The 20,911-nt window shown below is 39.4% G+C and overlaps 1 protein-coding gene and 1 long non-coding RNA gene across 7 annotated transcripts in view; one reads left to right on the top strand and one right to left on the bottom strand.

The window, feature by feature from the left end:
- LOC132395973 (rab effector Noc2-like) overlaps positions 1 to 20,911 on the top strand; it is a 234,463-nt gene that overhangs the window by 163,145 nt on the left and 50,407 nt on the right. For all 5 annotated transcript variants that reach the window (XM_059973219.1, XM_059973221.1, XM_059973217.1 and 2 more), the window contains one exon: positions 9,505 to 9,676. In XM_059973219.1, the coding sequence (XP_059829202.1) occupies positions 9,505 to 9,676 (172 nt within the window). The remainder of the gene's footprint in view (positions 1 to 9,504; positions 9,677 to 20,911) is intronic.
- Positions 2,536 to 20,911, bottom strand: part of LOC132395975 (uncharacterized) — a 49,247-nt gene continuing 30,871 nt past the window's right edge. For both annotated transcript variants that reach the window (XR_009512800.1, XR_009512799.1), the window contains exon 3: positions 2,536 to 3,103. This is a non-coding gene — a long non-coding RNA (uncharacterized LOC132395975). The remainder of the gene's footprint in view (positions 3,104 to 20,911) is intronic.

The following is a 20,911-nucleotide window of genomic DNA, read 5'->3' as shown; positions in this document are numbered from 1 at the left end:
CTTTCCAGTAGAAAAGGTCTTTGCTGAGTTGGAAAATTGCCTGCGCTGCTTGTCTCAGTGAATAGCACTTGCACCTGTTAGTTAGTAAACAGTAAACTCCATCCCAATATCAGGACTTGAGCACATAATTTAGGCTGACATTTCACTGCGTTGCTGAAGGAGTATTGCATTACTAGAGCTGAAATCTCTCAAATGAGACATAAAATCAAGGTCCCTTCTGTTTGATTAGATGGATGTAAAAGGATCTGTGCCATTAATCTGGGACAAACACTCAAAATTATTAAATAAACTCATATATACGAATTATGAAATTTGGATTGTACCATGAGCCTGACAAGAGTGAGTACATTTACAAAGAAAAATGTTTGTTGTCAAATTCTCTGATATACATTGACTTTGTGTCAAGGTGTAAGTAAATAACAGATCGTTCATTCTCATTGGTCAGTTCACTAATATTGTGAGTTCACAGGAAAATCATTTAATCGGATGTTAGCATCAGATGCTTTTTGAAACTAGCCATTTGATTATGTTATCAAAATATAGATATAAAGAGCAGAAAGAAAATTGGGTGTTTATATTGCTCATAGTTAGTATAGCTTGATCTTTTTTGACTTGATTGAATATTTTTGGGATTTGTATGAATATTCTTGGTAATATTTAAACAATCTTAATGGAAAAAAGGATTTTACTTTTACAGTTGGTTACTTTTTATTTTCTAGTGGTTTAGCAGGAATAGGAATAGCAGAAGCAGGTGTATCGGGTAACTATAGGCCGGTTAGTTTAACATCTGTAGTTGAGAAAATGCTTGAAGCGATCATTAAAGAAGAAATAGTGAGTCATCTGGAAAGAAATGGACCCATCAGGCAGAAGCAGCATGAGTCTTGCAAAGGCAGGTCCTGTTTGACAAACTTACTGGAGCTCTTTGAAGATATTACAAGCACAGTGGATAGAGGGGAAAAGATGGACATAATTTACTGGGATTTCCAGAAGGTGTTCGATAAGGTGCTGCATAAAAGACTTAACCATAAGATAAAGATGGCATAGAGGTTAGGGGTGATTTATTGCATGGATAGAGGATTGGTTAAGCAATAGAAAGCAGAGAGATGGGATACATGGGTGTTACTCTGGTTGGCAATCAGTGGTGAGTGGTGTGCCGCAGGGGTCGGTGCTGGGCCCGCAACTGTTCACGATATACATCAACGATCTAGAAGAGGGGACCAAGTGTAGTGTATCTAAGTTTCTGATGATACTAAATTGAGTGGAAAAGCAAATTGTGCAGAAGATACAGAGAGTCTGCAGAGAGAGAGAGAGAGATAGGTTAAATGAGTGGGAAGAGCAGATTATTATTTAAATTGCATCACGCTGCTGTGCAGAGGGACTTAAGAGTGCTTGTGCATGCATCACAAAAGGTTGTTTTGCAGGTTCAGCAGGCTATCGGGAAAGGAAATGGAATGTTGGCCATTGCTAGAGGGATTGGATTTAAGAGCAGGGAGGTTATGTTTCAGCTGTACAGGTACTTGTGCAGTTCTGGTCTTCTTACTTGAGGAAGGATATGCTGGCTTTGGAGGTAATGCAAAGGAGGCTCACCAAGTTGATTCCAGAGATGAGGGGTTTAGACTATGAGGAGAGATTGAATTGCCTGGGACTGTACTTGCTGGAATTCAGAACAATGAGGGGAGATGTTATGGAAACATATAAAACAATGAAAGAAATAGATAAGATAGAGGCAGGAAAGTTGTTTCCACTGGTAGGTGAAACAAGAACTAGGGGATATAGTCTCAAGATTTGGGGGAGTAGATTTAGGATGGAGATGAGGAGGAACTGCTTTTCCCAGAGAGTGGTGAATCTGTGGAATTCTCTCCCCAATGAAGCAGTGGAGGTTACCTCTGTAAATATATTTAAGACAAGGTTGGATAGAGTTTTGCATAGTAAGGAAATTAAGGGTTATGGGGAAAAGGTAGGTAGATGGAGATGAGTCCATGGCCAGATCAACCATGATCTTATTGAATGGTGGAGCAGGCTCGATGGGCTAGATGGCCTACTCCTGCTCCTATTTCTTATCATATTGTGATCCTGGACTCTGTAAATTCTGAAGCCAGATTATTTTCATTGAAGTAAATGAGTAGCAGCGATATTCAGCATCCCAGGATTTTGGAACCCAATTATATTAGCAAGCGTATTATCAATTCCTTGCTTATTATGAGGATCATTTCCCTAAAACTTTGTGAAGGAAACAGAGAAAAGGACAGGTAATTGGCATTCCTGGATGGAATTCTGTTTGTGTGCTAAATAAACTCATGAAATTTGTTATTAATAATTAAATATATTAATGGATCTCTTCTGATAATAAGAATATCCCAACTATTATAATGCCCAAGGTTTTAACAGATCTTACCATTGAACCACTTGGTGGCAGTAGTGGTGTGTTCACACCAATTAAGTGTCTGGATTTTAAAATTATGGATGAGTTGATTTTTACTGAAATCAAATAGGACATCCAGTATGATTTTTAAATTTCTTTGGCTTTATATTTGATGCAGTACAGTTTACAAAGCAAAATAACAATGTAGCCAAGTGCAAACATTAACATGTTTACTTGTATCAGCAGACAAGATTATAGAGAAAAAAATTTACCATAATTAGGTATCAAGTGTGAAGGATAATACCATCATTGTGTTGTTAATTTGTTACAACAATTACTTTTTTCCATATGGTGATGAAATCAGGCTGTTCTTTCTTTTGTACTAAAGAAGATTAAATAAACTTGAATTCAGCAAAGCTTTGTTGAATGTGTAAGATGAATTCCCATTTAAGACAATCACATTTTGCTGATCTTATGAAGTCTTTCTGCACTGGAATACAATTTGGGTGAATTAAACAGATGTCAGTCAATTCCTAGCCAGCTCTTTCTACATCTTTTTACTTTGATGGTTGATCTGTGCATTCAATCCAAAGTAGAACAACATCTCACTTTTGTTCTGTATTTGTTCCTGTTGTTTCTTGCTCATTGTGCTTTGAAATTCTGGCTTTGAAGATTGAAGTTGCATTCTCAGAAGATCTTTGGCTCTGCTCCTCTCTCCTCTTCTGCATATTCTGCAGCCCTCTGTAAAAGATTTAGCATTTGATGAGGCATTTGGCACCTTTTCTCCCCCCCCTATCATTATTCATATGAGCTGATCAATAGCTTCTGGTGGAGTAAATATCAAGGCCAGAAAAAATCTCACGCTTCTGATCCTTATCAGTGGATCAAGGATCATGAAATTTAGTCTCAGTTTTTGTACTTGAATCATGAAAGAATTTCATGGAACCATTATTTTTTCTCTGAGAGCCCCATAAAGCTGTAGTTGCAATTTTGACAGAGATAATTTGCAACCACTTCTCAGTTTCCATAAGACCCAGGAGCAGGATTAGGCCAATCAGCCCATTGTGTCTGCTCTGCCATTCCATCATGGCTGACTTATTATCCCTCTCAATCACAGTCTCTTGCCTTCTCTCCATAACCGTTGATGCCCTTATTAATCAAGAACCTATCAACCTCTGCTTTAAATAAACCCAGCTGTCTGTGGCAATGAATTCCATAGATTCACCATCTTCTGGCTAAAAAAATTCTCCTCATGTCTGTCTTTTATTCTGAGGCAGTGCCTTCTGTTTCTAGATTCCCTTACTAAAGGAAGTATTCTGTCTGTGTCCACTGTATCTAGGTCTTTCAACAATTCGATAGGTTTCCATGAGATCCCACCTCCCCCACATCCTTCTAAACTTCGGTGAGTACAGGTTAAGAGCCGTCAAATGCTCCTCATGCATTAACCCTTTCATTCCCAATAATATTTTTGTGAATCCCCTGGATCCTTTCCAATGTTAACACATACATTCTTAGATAAGGAACCCCAAAACTGCTTACATTGGTTTCCAGACCAATATGTTTCTGTGGCCTTTCAACTCTGGTTCAGTTTCTGGAGTTAGAGCAAGTTGTGCTATTGTATTCAAGTCTGTGTGCTAACATATGAATAACTAAGCTTCTCATTGAATCTAAGCAGTATTGTTATTGTATGTTTTGGTTCCTGACAGAAGATCTCTTGTTTACCTGCAGATAAGAATGACTGAAGGGCATGGTTTGGTGCAAAGTACAATTAAACTAAAGGAATGAAATATGTGCCAGTATAGGATGCCTCAGTGAGCTTTGTTATCAAAACTTTTTAAAGCAACCTCATTTTTCCTCAACAACATTATTATCGATTCATGAAGTAAACAGTTTGTGAAATTCCTTACTTAATTTAGAGATTTCTGCAATAAAATCCTGCCACACATTTTTAATAGGCTTCAAGGTATTATACCCCACAGACTGGGAATTCTGCAATAAATAAAAATTACCTTGCTTTACCTGAGGAGGTCATCTTGGGTAAATGTGCGCAGAACACCTGACAATGTGTGGGGTAGGATGCTCTTAATGTGGGTGATATTATCGCTATTACTTGGACATAGATGAGCTTCTCAGAATAATACAGGTTGAATACCCATTATCCAAAATTCCCAAGTCAGGAAACCTCCAAACTATGAAATTTTGAGCGCTGACATGATGTCACAAATGGAAAATTTCACCAAGTGCTGGGAAGGCTCCCAGGCGATGCACGCCACAGACTGTTCTGTTTTACATATTGTGTATTCAAATGTACCAACATCAGAGCTTTATGGTTTAAATAAAATGCTTAATGTTTTGCTAGAATGGACATTTAAACATTTTCCCACATTATTTGCTAGATCTTTGTCCAGCCACTTCACCTGTCTATAGTGCTTTATCATCTCCTAATGTTCTGTTCCCTACATAATTTCCTGCCTATCTTTTTGTCATTACCAAATTTAGCTGTCTTCCATTTAGGATAATTTGAGAGAATATAACTAATTCTTTCATACAAAATTCAATTCAGAATGACGTCTTGCATGAAAACTTAATTTTCTTCCTCATTTGTATAGGTTGTGATTTGAAGGGGTTTTGTTGGAACTAAATATCTATTTCAGCTGAACTTTATTTTCTAACGTGATTGGTTTAATCCATGACATTAGTTGCTGCCTTATGCATTTTATATGATCTTCAGCCATAATAAATAGTGTAACCCATATTTAAAATAAACCATACACAGTTCTGCCTGCCTATCTTTTGAACTTCAGTTTTGTGCACTTAAAGAGAGGCATAGCGACAACTGCTTTGTTACTAGCAGAATTTTATCATCAGCCTGTTGATTTTGGCTCCAGCAAAGGTGAACTACATTGGTCAATCGATCGACAGATTTTATTAGTTCTATATGTGAATATTCTTGACCACATTCAGCCAAGCTTTCCATATTTTTACTGCTACTTAAAATAACTTTAAAATATTCATATATTTATTTTGTTTAAATCATTTAGTTCACAGCTCAGTACGTCACAGAAAGTGGCTCCCCTTCCAGGGACTCTGCACTTCTCACTGTCTCAGTAAAGCAGACCCTAAGCACCCCAGACATTCTCTCTTCTCCCCTCTTCAATCAGGCAGAAAATACAAAAGCCTGTATGCACGTACCACCAGGTTCAAGGACGGCTTCTACCCTGGTGTTAGGAGACTGTTGGATGGTTCCCTAGTAAGATGTAATGGACTCTTGACCTCACCAATCTACATCATTGTGATCTTGCACCTTATAGTTACTTCCACTGCATGCTGTCTGTAGCTGTTACACTTCATTCTGCATCCTGTTATTGTTTTCCCTTGTTCTCCCTCAATGAGTAATGACTTGATCTGAATGAACAGTACACAAGTGAAACTTTTCACCGTTTCTTGGTACATGTGACAGCAAACCAATTCCAATTCTATATTTGAACTAATATTTAATGTGGTACTTTACAGTGCATTTACAACCAAGAGGTAAAGGTAAAATGTGTATGTCATGGAGCAAGAGCGGGTAAATGGTGATTCAGTTCATTATAGAAAACAATTAGTAATGCATCTTGAAGTCCAGAATGAAGATGAGGATCGAGGTTTAGATAGCAATATAAATTCACCTCCTCAAGATTTATCTAGTAGAACAAAAATACAATTAAGTTGCCACTTGGGATTCACTTCAAGAGAGTGGATACAACAATATGATTTGGTGATAATTCAAAACCATTTTAGCATGCCCATATTTTATGCTTCCAATATATGCTGAATAATATAGCAGCTGAATCTTAAACATAAGAGGTTCTGCAAATGCTGGAAATCCAAAACAATGCTGGAGGAGCTCAGCAGGTCAGCCAGCATCTATGGAGATGAATAAACAGTCGATGTTTCATGCTGAGATCTTTCATTAGGACTGGATAGGAAGGGGGAAATGTTGGAATAAAAAGGTGGAAGGTGGGATGGGGAAGGAGGAGAAGCTGGAATGTGAAGCCAGGTGGGTGGGAAAGGTAAAGAGCTGGAGAGAAAGGAATGATAGGAGAGGAGAATGGATCATGGGAGAAAGGAGAGCTGGTAGGTAGGTGGGTAGAAAAGGTAAAGGGCTGGAGAAGAAGGAATCTGATAGGAGAGGAGAATAAACCATGGGAGAAAGGGAGGAAGCAGGGAGAGGTGATAGGCAGGTGAGATGAAGAGGTTGAGAGGTCATAGTGGGGATAGAAGAAGAGGGAAAGGGGAGGGGAAAAGTGGGGAAAAAAAGCAAGTGGTAGAAGTGGCAGAAAAGCTTTGACAGACAGACATACTTTATTGATCCCGAGGGAAATCGGGTTTCGTTACAGCCACACCGACCAAGAATAGTGAAGAAATATAGCAATATAAAACCATAAATAATTAAATAATAAGTTAATCATGTCAAGTGGGAATAAGTCCAGGACCAGCCTATTGGCACAGGGTGTCTGACACTCCGAGGGAGGAGTTGTAAAGTTTGATGGCCACAGGTAAGAATGACTTCCTATGATGCTCAGTGTTACATCTTGGTGGACCTGACTTTTCAAATCAGTATAGGAAGGTGATTTACAAGACGTTTGTCCTCACAGCCGTGAGCACTGCAGGGTGGAATTTCCCTTTTACAGTGTGTGTTGCTGTTACCTGCCTACTGTTAGGGTTCTGTGTTCTGTGCTATCCAGTAACATTTATGGAATCTGTATACCTGAGTAGCTAAATGGAAGAATTCCAACAATCCTAATGATGTAAAACACTAATTGTGCTTAATTTTACAACGAGTGAAGTAACGGTTGGGATTTGCACATAGAATGAACAAGAAGTTCAAGTGTTATAAATTAACACCTAGGACATTTTGAAATAATTATTCCCGAGGAATTTGACTTCACCTGTATAAAATTAGTATTTTGTAGCCAGGGAGTCTGGGTAACAAAAATTATTGTTATTAAAGGCTGTGACAAAACTAAATAAATAAAAGGTAAATGTTTGAGTTTCATAGTGAATGTAATATATAAAAAGTTGAAGTCTACATACTTTAATTGCTTTGACATTGTGACTAAGGCTGCAACAGTGCACCGTGGTGGTGGAGCAAGGTGCCACTTACTGTGGATTCTTGCTGTCCTTCCAGTATGCACAGTACCGGATGTTGCTATCATTTCTGAAGGGTGATGACAATGAGCTATGACAATTCTACCAAATCACAACCACAAGGACCTCAGCAAGTCAGGTAGCATCTTTGGAAAAGAGTAAGCAGTCAATGTTTTAGGGTGAGACCCTTCTTCAGGACAGTTTAAAACTTTGGTGGCTGAAATTGTGATGTAGTTCATAAAAAATGTACACTGACATCCAGGAAATCGCTTTTAGATATATTTTACATGGTTTGATTCCAGTAAATACAGGAATCACTTTTATTAACACACTTCTGAATGGTTCATATTCCCTTTATTAGATTCACAAACAGGTTGTTGTCAGATATTGAAGTGTCATCACTGTTGTTATCTAGAGACATATAACAGCTAATTTATTCATTGCAAGTTCCATTGACACCGTATGGAGAAGAGAGATGAGTGACAGATTGGTTTTGCATCAAGCTCTCTTTCCAAGACAGAGCTTCTTTCACAACCCGGCAACAAGGGTTCAGCTATCATTTGCGGAGTGAAGAAGTTCCACAGCAGTTTATGATCAGAATTGTGAATGTCTTGGAACACAGTCTTCTATGGGTTTTTTTTTTGTAAATCCAAGAGTGAACATCTGCTGGCCTTGGCCGTAGTGCAAAGATGGGTGGTGCTGTTGCATGTACTTGGCTTTTTGCTGGATTGCAAGAGTAGACAATACTGCCTTAAGTTGAACATGAGTTAGTGCACTTCCATGTAAGATACTCTCCGATCTCTGTTTAATTAATGATCCTTAGGGTTTCTCTGGGAGTCAAGAGTGACAAGCAGTCTTAATTCCAAGATTTCAGTTTATTTTAGACTACAGAAAGTACCCGAGTTACGAATGTCTGACTTACAGACAACTCGTACTTACAAACTGTGGAAGGAGAACGCTGTTCGCCATTTTAAGTTGAATTGTGACGCCGTCCGCCATTTTAAGTCGTTGCCGTTGACACTGTGTTGAGTGTTTAACTTTGTATTTGGCTTAAATTTTTCTTAGTAAGATTCACCCTGACCCCGCCCCCCCCCCCCCCCCCCCCCGTTCCGGTCGGCTGGTGGCACAGTCAGATCAGCACCGGGCTAGAGAACGGAGGTTCCCGCATTCGATTTAGTGACAGACCGCTCTTGTGCCGGGTTGATGTTGATCCAGTGACTCACGTACCATCTGTGCCGGGCTGATGTCAATCCAGTGACTCCCATACCATCCGTGCCGGGTTGATATTGAGCTCGCAACTCAACCTCGTAAAAAAAAACACTGCCACCTTCAGTGTAAATTCCCACGCTGAATATTGTGGAGGATCAATATCCACCAAATCCAGCACAGCCCCCACTTGTCCCATTTAACCTGTCTCAGTGCCGTGCAGTTTAGCACCTGGGGAATTCAGTACTGTGGTCCTTAGGACTCAGTGGACCTTGAGAGCCGGCGCAGGTCAGGACCCGCCACCCATAGTGTTTCTGTTCCATTGACGGGAAGCGATCCCGATTGAAAATAAAGTGGAAATAATATAGCCATCGGTCATTGGAAAAGTGTTAGGCTACAGTTGGTCAATGATCGGAACAATTTTAAAGGATAAAGTGAGAAAGGCTCTGCCCCGATGAAAGCTACAATTATTACTAAGCAATGCAGTGGTTTAATTATTGGAATACATACATTTCTTAAGTGTTTTATATGCAAAGAAAGGTAAAGTATATACTAAGACAAGCGTTTGACTAATTGATGCTAAATAATACCGGATATATTTGTTCCGACTTACGTACAAATCCGACTTAAAGACGGACTCAGGAACGGAACTAATTTGCATAAAATGCTTAATTAAAATGCTTAATATAACCAATTTCATGAAAATCCCAGTGCGTGATCCTGCACCATGTTGAATTACATTGGATTCCTTTAATAATAGCACTTGGTAGCAGAGCTAAATTTTTGACCTTCATCATATTTTACAGATTTGGAAGAGATCTGGTGCTTGGTTTTACAAGGGACTGCCGAAATACATTCTACCATCAAAAAGCTCTGTCAGAAACACCGAGCTGCACTTCCGGCCTCTTCAGCTGGAGACCTTGCAGCATGGAGGAAGCGTTACTGTCAACCGCTCCTATAGCTGGGCAAGAGGAAGAGGTTGGTTTCTTTTTCAGTCCTTTAACCTGACTGCAGACGGGTTGGTATCATTTGGAAAATATCCTACAGCTTCCCTTGTTTCAGACCTGCCTCTGTGCCCAGCAACATTAACTTTCTATATCAGCTTCACTCCCAGGAACTGATTTTTCCTAATCTATTACTCTTCAACATCCACCATCCAGAATCAAGTCATCTGCACACCATTATGGTCTCTCGGCCTTCCAATTAAGTCCTTAACCTATCCCGTAGAAAACTCTGTGACAATTATCTACATCCCCGATTTCAGTGGGCTTCTCACTTTTCAGGTATGTTTTTCCATTTTTGGTGACACATTTTACCATGTCAACTGAGCTTTAGTGGACTATCTAGTTTAAATTAAGACCATCCTGGACAAAGTTGGATTACTTTCTCTGGGATGCCAGAGGCTGAGTGGAGATCCAAAAGATGTTTATAAGATTATGAGATGCAGAAATAGGATGGACAATCAGAATGGTTCTCCCCAGGGCAAAGTACCAAGCATTAGAGGGCATGCGTTTAAGGTGAGAGGCCATAAGTTTAAAGGAGATGTGCAGGGCAAGTTTTGCTTTGATTGGTGAATGGAACAGGCCATCGAGGGATTGAAGGAAGCAGACGTGATAGACACATTAATGTGCAGGGAATTAAGAGATACTGATCATGTACTGAATAGGCAAAAGAGAATTAGTTTAATTCGGCATTGTGTTCGGTGCTGACAATGTAAGCTGAGGGGACTATTCCTGTATTGTGCTGTTCTGCGTTCTCAAGTCAAGTCACTTTTTATTGTCACTTCGACCATAACTGCTGGTACAGTACATAGTAAAAACGAGACACCGTTTTTCAGGACCATGGTGTTACATGAAACAGTACAAAAACTACACTGAACTACATGAAAACAACACAGAAAAAAACTACACTAGACTACAGACCTACCCAGGACTGCATAAAGTGCACAAAATAGTGCAGGCATTACAATAAATAATAAACAAGACAATAGGCACAGTAGAGGGCAGTAAGTTGGTGTCAGTCCCGTCTCTGGGTATTGAGGAGTCTGATAGCTTGGGGGAAGAAACTGTTACATAGTCTGGTTGTGAGAGCCCAAATGCTCCGGTGCCTTTTTCCAGCTGGCAGGAGGGAGAAGAGTTTGTATGAGGGGTGCGTGGGGTCCTTCATAATGCTGTTTGCTTTGCAGATGCAGCGTGTAGTGTAATTGTCCGTAATGGCGGGAAGAGAGACCCCGATGATCTTCTCAGCTGACCTCACTATCCACTGCAGGGTCTTGCGATCCAAGATGGTGCAATTTCCGTACCAGGCAGTGATGCAGCTGCTCAGGATGCTCTCAATACAACCCCTGTAGAATGTGATGAGGATGGGGGGGTGGGAGATGGACTTTCCTCAGCCTTCGCAGGAAGTAGAGGCGCTGCTGGGCTTTCTTTGCTATGGAGCTGGTGTTGAGGGGCCAGGTGAACACCAAGAAACTTGGTTCTTTACGTTCTATCTAGGAATCCTAATTATATTTACAAAGTGGCTGGTTGTTGTCTACTAATAAAGCTACACTACTGCCAGCCCATTGTTCTCATAATCTCCATGTTTCTGATTCTGCTGTGTAATCCTTTGCTCCATATTGTAGAAATCTTACATCTTCCAGTCCTAGTTAAAACCATCAAATGGGGAGTAACCAACTACTTGTCCTTACATTCCTGCCGCTGCCTATAAGGAGTTGGTACATTCTCCCTGTAACTGCATGGGTTTTCTCTGGGTGCTCTGGTTTCCGCCCACTGTCTAAAGATGTACAGATTGTTTGGTTAATTGGCCATTGTAAATTGTCCCATGATTAGGCTAAGATTAAATCAGGGGATTGTTGGGCAGCATGGCTCATAGGGCCAGATCGACCTATTCCGCGCTGTATCGCTATAGATAAATAAGTAAACAAACAAACATTCTCCCCCTCCTAATGCAAGGAATGAACATTTTTGTAAATATATATTTAGACATTATGATCAAGATTTAAGGTATGACCACAAACATCATTGCTTTCCTGGGTGACAAATATAATTGGATAAAATTCTTGTTGAGAACTGCTGAACCCATTTAATTTATTCTTGATGTTCTTGGCATTTTGATACAAATATCTGTAACGCTCGCCTTTCTGTTACTGTTCATATACACCAATGCTTTTCTTCCTCAATTATTTTTAAGGAGTGTAGAATGTGTAATTTGAACATGTTTGTGCATTAAAATTCTATGAAACTCATGGATAATATGAATATTAGGTCAATCAAGCTTTGACCTTTTTGAAGTTATTTAGGCACAGGGACATGAGGAAAATAACCACTCTGGTGAGAGGTGAAACAGTTTTTAAAAAATGAAGATTTGTACCTCTTGTACTATATCCTTGTGTGTCAGATTGTTTATTTATTCTTGCAAAGCTCTTTGAGTTTGCAATATACTGAAGTTGTGTAAATTGTAGTTATGGATGGAGAGACGTGCATATATCTTTGTGCAGTGAAACAGCTGATTTGTGTTTATGTACTGCTTCATTGTGTAGTAATAGCTTCAAATAATAGTTTCCATTTCATACCATGTTCCAGTGACTATTCTCAGTCAAGTAGTAATGTGAAAGATGACTTCTGTTTGCACCAGAAGTTTAAACCGAAGGCAGATCGAGAGTTGAGTTTCTGTTTCTGGCACATGTCCTGAACCGTTTGAAATCTGCTAGGGTTGTTGTTTGTCTGATAGCCCCTCAGATATCCTGGTCCATGTCTTTTCCTCAAATACAAATTTACTTGTAGATTCAAGAAGGGGGGAGGGGAGGGTTAAGATTTCAGTGAGAGTGATATTTGAAGAAGACTGTGACTAGTACATGGCAAGTATTGCAAAATGTGCTATGTATCTGACCTCCTGCTTTCATACTGGACTCAGCTTTGAGTCTGGGAATTTGTTCCTGATTTTGCTGTGATGACTCTTTGCATATTCAACATTTCCTTTGAATTAATTTGAACAGGGTTGTTGACCCTTCATTAAATTAAATTAAGTGGTTTGTTATTAGTTTTTAATGAATAGACTTACAATAATTTTCATTGAATTAAAAAAAGATTTCTAAATTTTGTTCTTTTTCTGAATGTTTTATTTGTTTTTAAATGCCTATGATAGTCAGAGATATAATCAGATCCTGTTGACTGTGAATGTGAGGTGTGGACCAGATCAGGTCTGATCTTGGAACGTATTCCAATCTCTGAGCAAATAACTGACTCATTATTACCATTTGCATTTATTAATAACTCTCTATTCTGCCTGATGCTTAATTATTGAATGTCCCATAAATGGAAGCACTTTTATGTTTCTTCTGTTTTGTGGCCAAACTAATCACTCATGAACACGGTCATGCATTTATCTGGAGTTGCAAGAAATGTTTGATCATGTCCTTTATTAGAGACTAGGAGCTCAACTTGGCCACGGAAGACAAATTAGTGATTTAGTGATGAAATTTTTTGTTCAGTACACCAGTGGTCACATCACATCAATTTATTCCGTACCTGCTGTTGTCACCAGTATGTGTGGCAACACTTACCGGCTGTCCCAGCACATCCTTGGGTTATGTTAACACTAAACAACACATTTCACTGTGTGTTTTCATGTACGTTTGGTAAATAAACGTATCTGCATCTGAAGAGCAGAGAATGCAAACATGTATTACATTGGCAGGATGTGACCAGTAATGATCTGCATTGAACCTCTAACTATTGTACTTATAAGGTCAAATTGTCAGATAAGCAGGATGAGAAAGGACACTAAAATGGCAACATATTAAATAGTGTGATAGAAGCATTAAACCGTAAAGAAATATTGAAAGATTAAGTGAATGTGTAAAATTGTGGGATCTCACTGCAAAAAAAAAACTTCTGACAAGAGTCCTTTCTGAATAATAGAAACTGGAACTCTAAAGTGGCTTGAAGGACCATGTTGTACAGGTTATTACACAGCCATGGACAGCAAATATTAAAAATCTGAATGGAGTTCTGCCCTTGAGGCATATAGAGTCTACCTTGTGCTACAGCTTTAAGGTTTCAAAATACTAAGGGTAAATAGTAAGGAACTCTTTCGGTTGGACATCTCAGACTTTGGAGCACAATTTAAAGTTTGGACCAGTCCACAAAGAAGTAAATGTTAGCATGCACTTTGATACACAAAGGTTGATAGTACCTGTGCCATAACAACTTTGGAGTAACATAGGCATTTCATCTCTCCTGAGCTAAGGGATTTCTAATGGAAAAACATATTTTTGGCTATCAATAGCTTTGCTGTGATTTTTACAAATGATTACAAAAACTTAAATTCCATGTGACAAAGTTCTCAAAATGGGGTTGAAGTTACCATCAAACTTCTCTGTTCCTGTAGACTTAGCAATATGCTTTGGTAGGAATTCTTTTGGTCATGATATGTGATGATGTAACTATGGTCATGAATATATCCTTAGCATCACTTTTCTAATTAATAGCTCTTTCAATAGACTTAAAGTCTTTTCATATGCAATGGATTCTGGTTAATTGGGGTAGCCACTAACAATTCACTAACAAGAATTGGAACAATTCTTAAAGAACACAAATTAATCAAGGAACTAGCTGGGATTCCCTTCATTTCTATGGGACACAGTGCTGCTTAATTGGAACAGGAGACTGTTGCCAAACAGTTTCTAACTAGCGTCAGTCAAGTGCACATGTGGCTGTTAGATACTATGTTGTGCTTAGAGCAAACAGTTTTGAAATAGCGTTATTTACGTGTGTTTGTGTTCAAAAAGCAGTGATTTTTGTCACCCATAATTGGTGAGAAATAAGCAGTAAGACAGTTTAGAATAGTTTTGCTCACTGTGGTTTCAAGCATTAAAGTTTGGAGATGCCAGAATCAGCCAGGAAGGAAAATTAACCAATTCCACTACAAGTTAGGAACTACAAAGTATTTGAAGGTATTGGCAATTATCATGAATGTTACAATGAAAATGAAGATTTGGAGGATTCAATCTTTGAAAGCATTGTATGAAGGCAGCCCATTATCTGCACTAGGTGTCTGTGCTAATTTTGTTAATTTACAATCCATCAAAAGAACACTGGAGCTGCTGGTTGTCCATTGTATCCGACAATGACTGAAACTTGTATGGGGAGAGTTTTTAAAGTGCAAAAGCTGTTGCACTGGGACAATTGTTCCACTCTCTTGAACACGGAAGTCTAGGTCCGGTGGTACAAGTGGTACAGGCAGCTTCCTTGGTTGCGGTGGATAACCATGATTTCTTTTACGCCTTATCATGACCTTCGCTCTCCACGAATATGGCAAATCTGCCTCTTTGGCCATTGGATCTCACAGTTGATCTCGTCCACCCAATCCACCAGAACGGACTTCGCACGCTAGAACAGGCATGTTCCTATCTCACCGGGTTATGAGGCCCGCCAGTGCCCTTACCTGGTTTAGCCTGCCTGTCGAAGCAGTGAGCTGGAGTGAGGCTGCTGGCACATGCAGACATCCACTTGGAGCCACAGGTGAGAGCTGAGTGCCCGGTGGGGAGTAAGCCCCTTCACCAGAGGTGTCACCCTACACGGCAGTGTACACCGATTGAATTACTCTGTTAATAACTACTAAGAACAAATATGCAGTTTAATTCCTCTATTGATAACTATTAAGGACTGATATGCAGTTTTATAGTACTGTAGTAGTACTGGCAGTGTTCTAATTTGTTCTGTATTTCATTTAAATACATCATTTCTTTTTCAGTTAAACAGTAGTTTGCCTTATCTATACCTTTTTAACTGTTTCCATGAAACTTTGGCTAATCATGGCAGTCAGTTAATAGGGCCAAAATGTACTTGTCCTAATGTGTCCCAATTAGCCAGAATCCACTGTACTAATGGTGTTATATGTCAGTCCATTGAAATGTTATTTACTGTAGCCATAGAATCCATATTCAATATGTGTGATATGATATAGAAAACCATATCATTTTCCAACTGTAATTTGGCTTTATTACAAACTTCACATAAAGGTTTGGAATTTGTTCCAACTTCCTATTTATTCTATGTGTGATTATCATGATACCATTTCACTGTAACATTTTCCAGTCAAAAGGACAAAGGGGTAATTTTAACTATATCTACTATAAACCCATGGCCTTGGACAGCTGTCTCAATGACATCTCCTCTCGCCCAGTCTTCTGTAAGGAAGCCTTCCCTTCCTTTCAGTCTCCTCTGCTGCATCTGTTCTCAGGGTGAGGCTTCCCTCATTCTTCAAGAAGCAGTACTTCCTCTCTGCTGTATTTGCCGGAACCCTCACGTAATACCTCCTGTACTTCCTGCATTTCTGCTTTTATTCTCCCTTTACCCAGACAGAACAGAGACAGAGTTGGCTTGGTCCTCATCTTTCCACATCCTACCATTTCCAACAGATGAAATTGGGTTCGACTGCCACTTGTTTTTACTTGCGGTAACTCTATTCCCTTTCCACTTGCCCTTCTCCGGATTCTGGAACTTCCCACAAAACTGAAGGAGGTGCAACACTTGTGCCTGTACCTTCTCCCTCACCACCATCCTGGGACCTCACCAGCCCTTCCAGGTGAGGCAGAGAACCATATGCGCCTCCTCCAACATCATCTGTTGTATCTGATGATTGTGACATAAAGTATCTTTCTCTACTTCAGCAGGACCAATAGGTGACCATCTTGCAGAGCACCTGTGGTCTGCTGCAGCAGCTATATTGAGATACCATTGAATATCATTTCAGCCCCCTATCCCGTTCTCACACTCTGTCTTCAGCTTTCTCAACTGCCACGGTGAGGCCAAGTGCAAATTAGAAGAAAAACTCCTCATGTTCCCTGCACCCTAACGGGATGAAGTTTCCATTTTTGGGTAACTCACTCCCCCTACGGCGCTTCCTCACTCACACCTGTTCACTCAGGTTCTCTCTCCCTTTGTTCACCATTCCCATCACTCCCGTCATTTGTCATTCCACCCCACCTGCTTCAATCTGTGTGTCACCTGCATACTCAGTAACCTGAATTCCTTTTCCTTTCTGGTTCATCGTTCCTAACCTCTCTTCCACGCGGTTCTATCTATCCACCATCTTCTCCCCTCACCTGGCTGTACCTATCACATACCAGCCTCAGTCGCACCCTTCTATCTCACTTCCTCTCCACACTCACATTCCTGACGCAGGGTTTCCTGCTGAAATGCCAGTCATTGCTTTGTCTTCATAGATGCTGCTTGACATGTTGAGCTGTTCCACTGGTTTGTTCCTTGCTTTTGTCTCCAGTAAATTTAACCTAACAGGGTCATTAGGGACTTTTATGGTTTAGGTCCACCGCATGCTTAGCATTCCATCTGTTTTTATGAATTATTGGAAAATACAGCAGTTAGGCGCATGCAAGATTAGAGTTTGCTTTGAATTCATTTGATTAGAACTTTGGAGGTCTCTTTCAGTATAGTGAAAGGATAAATGGTTCAGAGTTTCATCTGTTGTGGTACAATCCAGTTGACACTGTGGTTCAGTTGTTTGCTGAGGTGGCACGATGTGGAATGTTTTCACGATGATGTTATAAATCAGTGAGCTGAGATAAGGCAAAGGACAATGAAAGCAAGGATGAAAACAGTTTCATCTGTTGTTTTGAAGGAAACAATTTTCCTCTGAGAGTGTTGTTCAAAATAACACTCCACAAGCATTATTTATTATCAATGACAGGAGTTCATAAGACTTATTATTAGCTGGCTTACAGTATTTCATCTTTTATCTCCATGTGTTTTTTACTTGGATTCTGTTGTTTTTAAAAGCTTCCCAATCCTCTAGTTTCTCTTTAGTATTTGGTATATTGAACTTCCTCTCATTTGCTTTTATGCTGTCTTTGACTTCCCTAGTCAGCCACAGCTGCCTCATCCTCCCTTTAGAATGCTTATTTTTCTTTGGGATGAACTAATTCTGTGTCTTTCAAAATACTCCAAGAAACTCCAGCTATTGCTGCTCTACCGTCATTCATGCTAATGTCCCTTTGCAATCAACTTTGACCAGCTCTTCTCTCATGCTTCTGTAGTTATCTTTCCTCAACTATAATACTAATAATTCTGATTTTTAGCTTCTGTCTCTTCCTTTGCCTTAAGTTTACTAACAAATCCGATCCATTAAACAACACCCAATCCAGAATTTCCTTCTCCATAGTGGGCTCAATCACAAGCTGCTCAAAAATGCTGTGCTGCAGACATTCCACAAATTCATTCTATTGAGAACCAGCACCTACCTGATTTCCCAATCTACTTGTACATTGAAATCCCCCGTGATCTTCATAGCATTGCCCTTTTTGCATGTCTTTTCTATTTTCCATTGGAATTGGTACCCCACATCTGGGCTACTGTTAAGATGCTTGTATATAACTCCGGTAAGAGTGTTTTCACCTTTGTAGATTCTGAACTCTACTCACAAGAATTTTACATCCTTGGATCCTATGTCACTTCTAAGGATTTGATTTCATTTTCACCAACAAAGCCACCCCATCCCCTCGGTCCAGCTGCCTGTCATTTTGATATAATGTGTTTCATTGGATGTTAAACTCACAGCTGTCAGCTTCTTTCAACCATGACTCTGTGATGCACACAAAAATAATTCCTACCAGTGTCTAACTGTGCTGTCTTACTTATTTTGTATACTGTGTGCATTCAAAAGTTCAGACCTGTATTCACCCTTCCTTTCAATTCTGTCTCATTGTTGCTTGAAATTTAATTCTTATCCTTTCTAAATGTTTTCTTTTTCTTTTTCTTTATTATGGAGACCTCAGTAACCTCCTTCTGCACTCTCCTTCCCTTTTACTTTAACAGTTTTCCAAGTTGTTGAAATCACCCCCTACAGTTTAGTTTAAAGCCCCATCCATGGCCCTAGTTATACACTTTGCCAGGACCCTGATCCCAGCGTGGTTCAGGTGGAGCCCATCCCATTGGAACAGCTTCCTCCTTCCCCAATACTGGTGCTAATATCCCTTGAATCCAAACCCACTTCTCCCTCACCAATCTTTGAGCCACACATTTAGCTCTTTGATCTTTTTAACCCAGTGCCAATTTTCATATGGGTCATGTAAGAATCCAGAGAAGATTACCTTTTTGGTTCTGCATTATCATTTAATCCCCCAGCTGCTCAATTTATCTCAAAATATCTTTCTTTGTTCTCCCTATGTTGTTGGCATGCACATGGACCACAACAACTGGATCTTTTCCCTCCCACTTCAAGTTCCTGTGCCAAACCCAGGCAACAGACAGACAGACAACACAGTCTTCAGTATTCTTGATTCTTGCAACACTTAATTGTGTATTCGCCTGTCTATACTATCTGCAATACAACTGCATTTCTCTAACTCTCCCATTTAAGAATCCTTCAAAACCATAGTGCCATGGTATAGTTGCCCATCCTTCCTACAGCCAGTATTCTCATCCTCACAGTGAACAACAACCTCAGTGGCTGAGCCTCTTCTGATGAACTATAAAAATCAAAAGTTCTTAAATGTTGCAGGAAGCTAGAAAGGGAAAATCGGTTGGAACCAAACAAAAAAGTGAAATTTGGTGGTGCTGCTTATTTTTCTGTAATATCTCATATTTAAAGAAGAATTCATCTGGACTTGGTCAATTACAGAATTCCCTACAAATTATATTTGGTGTCAGAATTTGAATTGCATGACAGCGTTGAAGTCAGTGGAGAATAACATTAGCTGGATCTCATAACCAAAAATCTCCTTAATGCTCTGAATTGTCTGCCTGGCATGTCAGGTCAATATTGATATTATTTCTTAAAATCTTAAAAGAATTAGATCTCTTCTCCACTTCCGTGCTTTCAAGGAAGGAAGGCCTTTTGTGAGCCCTAGTTTTGCTGGTAGTATTGTAAGCCGCATAAAAAGGAGACTGGATCTGCACATGTAGTACATGTACTTTAACTGGATAGCTGGGGTCCAACTTTACTTCTACAGTACTTATCCCTCTGTAGAATCATTAGTGTTTTTTTAATGTCCTTCTCCGACTGTTTGAAGTAACATCCACCCAGCTGCATCGCTTAGCTTGTTGTCCTTTTTCACTGTTTTAATAATCGTAGTGTTTATTATGCACTTCCTTTCACAGACTTTTTTGCAAAAAAAAATATATTTTTGCATTTTGCTGCATTGTGTTGTTTCTGCTCACTTGCAAGCTGCAACCAAGGTCTATACATCACACTCATTTAATAATATAGCTTTTTCTGCATGTAGAACCATGTGGCATGAAATAACACAAGTGGAGTGCTGATTGCGTTTAGTTATTAGTTTTTAGGTGCACTATGTCAGTGAAGTAACTGATCGGGACATCTGATTTTAGCTGAAAATAACTATTGGCTAGGATGTTCATAGATATTCTAAGCTCCTCTTAGGATAGTATCTTGCACCTGAAAGATGACAGCTTAATTAGTACAACATTTCCACAATCTTAGAATGAAACACATTCTGGATGCATGCTCAAATTTCTGGATTGGGACTTAATACTGCACCTTTTTGTTTTTGGTTGAAATTTCTACCAATTGAGTCAAAGATGAAAATCAGCACAGGGATATGCAAGGCAGTGGCACATTTTAGAAAGCATCTGAAGATTGGTATGTTGACTTAAATTCTACAGCTAAGGGTGGTGCTGCTCAACACATGGCCTTTCTCTGCACTTGTGCAGTGGAGCCACTACTGCATGTAATGACTTTTTCAGAGCTTATTCCTCTGTGCTGCTTCACAGGTACATCCTTTAGGTTTCTATTGCAGCATGGCTGTGGAAAGGTGAAATCAATGGATTGAAATTATGTGGATGCTCAAAAGAGCAAGAGATTAGATTTTTACAGTTAGATTTTTACTATTAGATTTTTACAGTTATTTTAAACCCTTGTCTTTCTCTTTGATTTTTATTTGTGATCACAATATGTTTGTATAGATCTCTGTGCATTGAGTATTGTCTCCAATGATGTCTTACCTTGTCTAAGATGTATTTTTCATATGAATTCTGTGATGTATGTATATTTAGGTGCTTGAAAAGACATGCCCAATGTGTTCGGTGCTTGTCTATGTATTTCTTTCAGTTGTAATATCTTTATGCAAGCATTTTCTCATAATGGCTGTCTAAAGATATAGTCTGTATTTTCCAGTGTATGCCAAAGCTTGTGCCAACCGCAGTGAAAGATGCTCATTGATATAATGCAGAG

The sequence above is a fragment of the Hypanus sabinus genome, chromosome 6 (genome assembly GCF_030144855.1).
Source record: "Hypanus sabinus isolate sHypSab1 chromosome 6, sHypSab1.hap1, whole genome shotgun sequence".
Taxonomy (NCBI): domain Eukaryota; kingdom Metazoa; phylum Chordata; class Chondrichthyes; order Myliobatiformes; family Dasyatidae; genus Hypanus; species Hypanus sabinus.
This window is presented reverse-complemented; position numbering and strand designations above follow the sequence as displayed.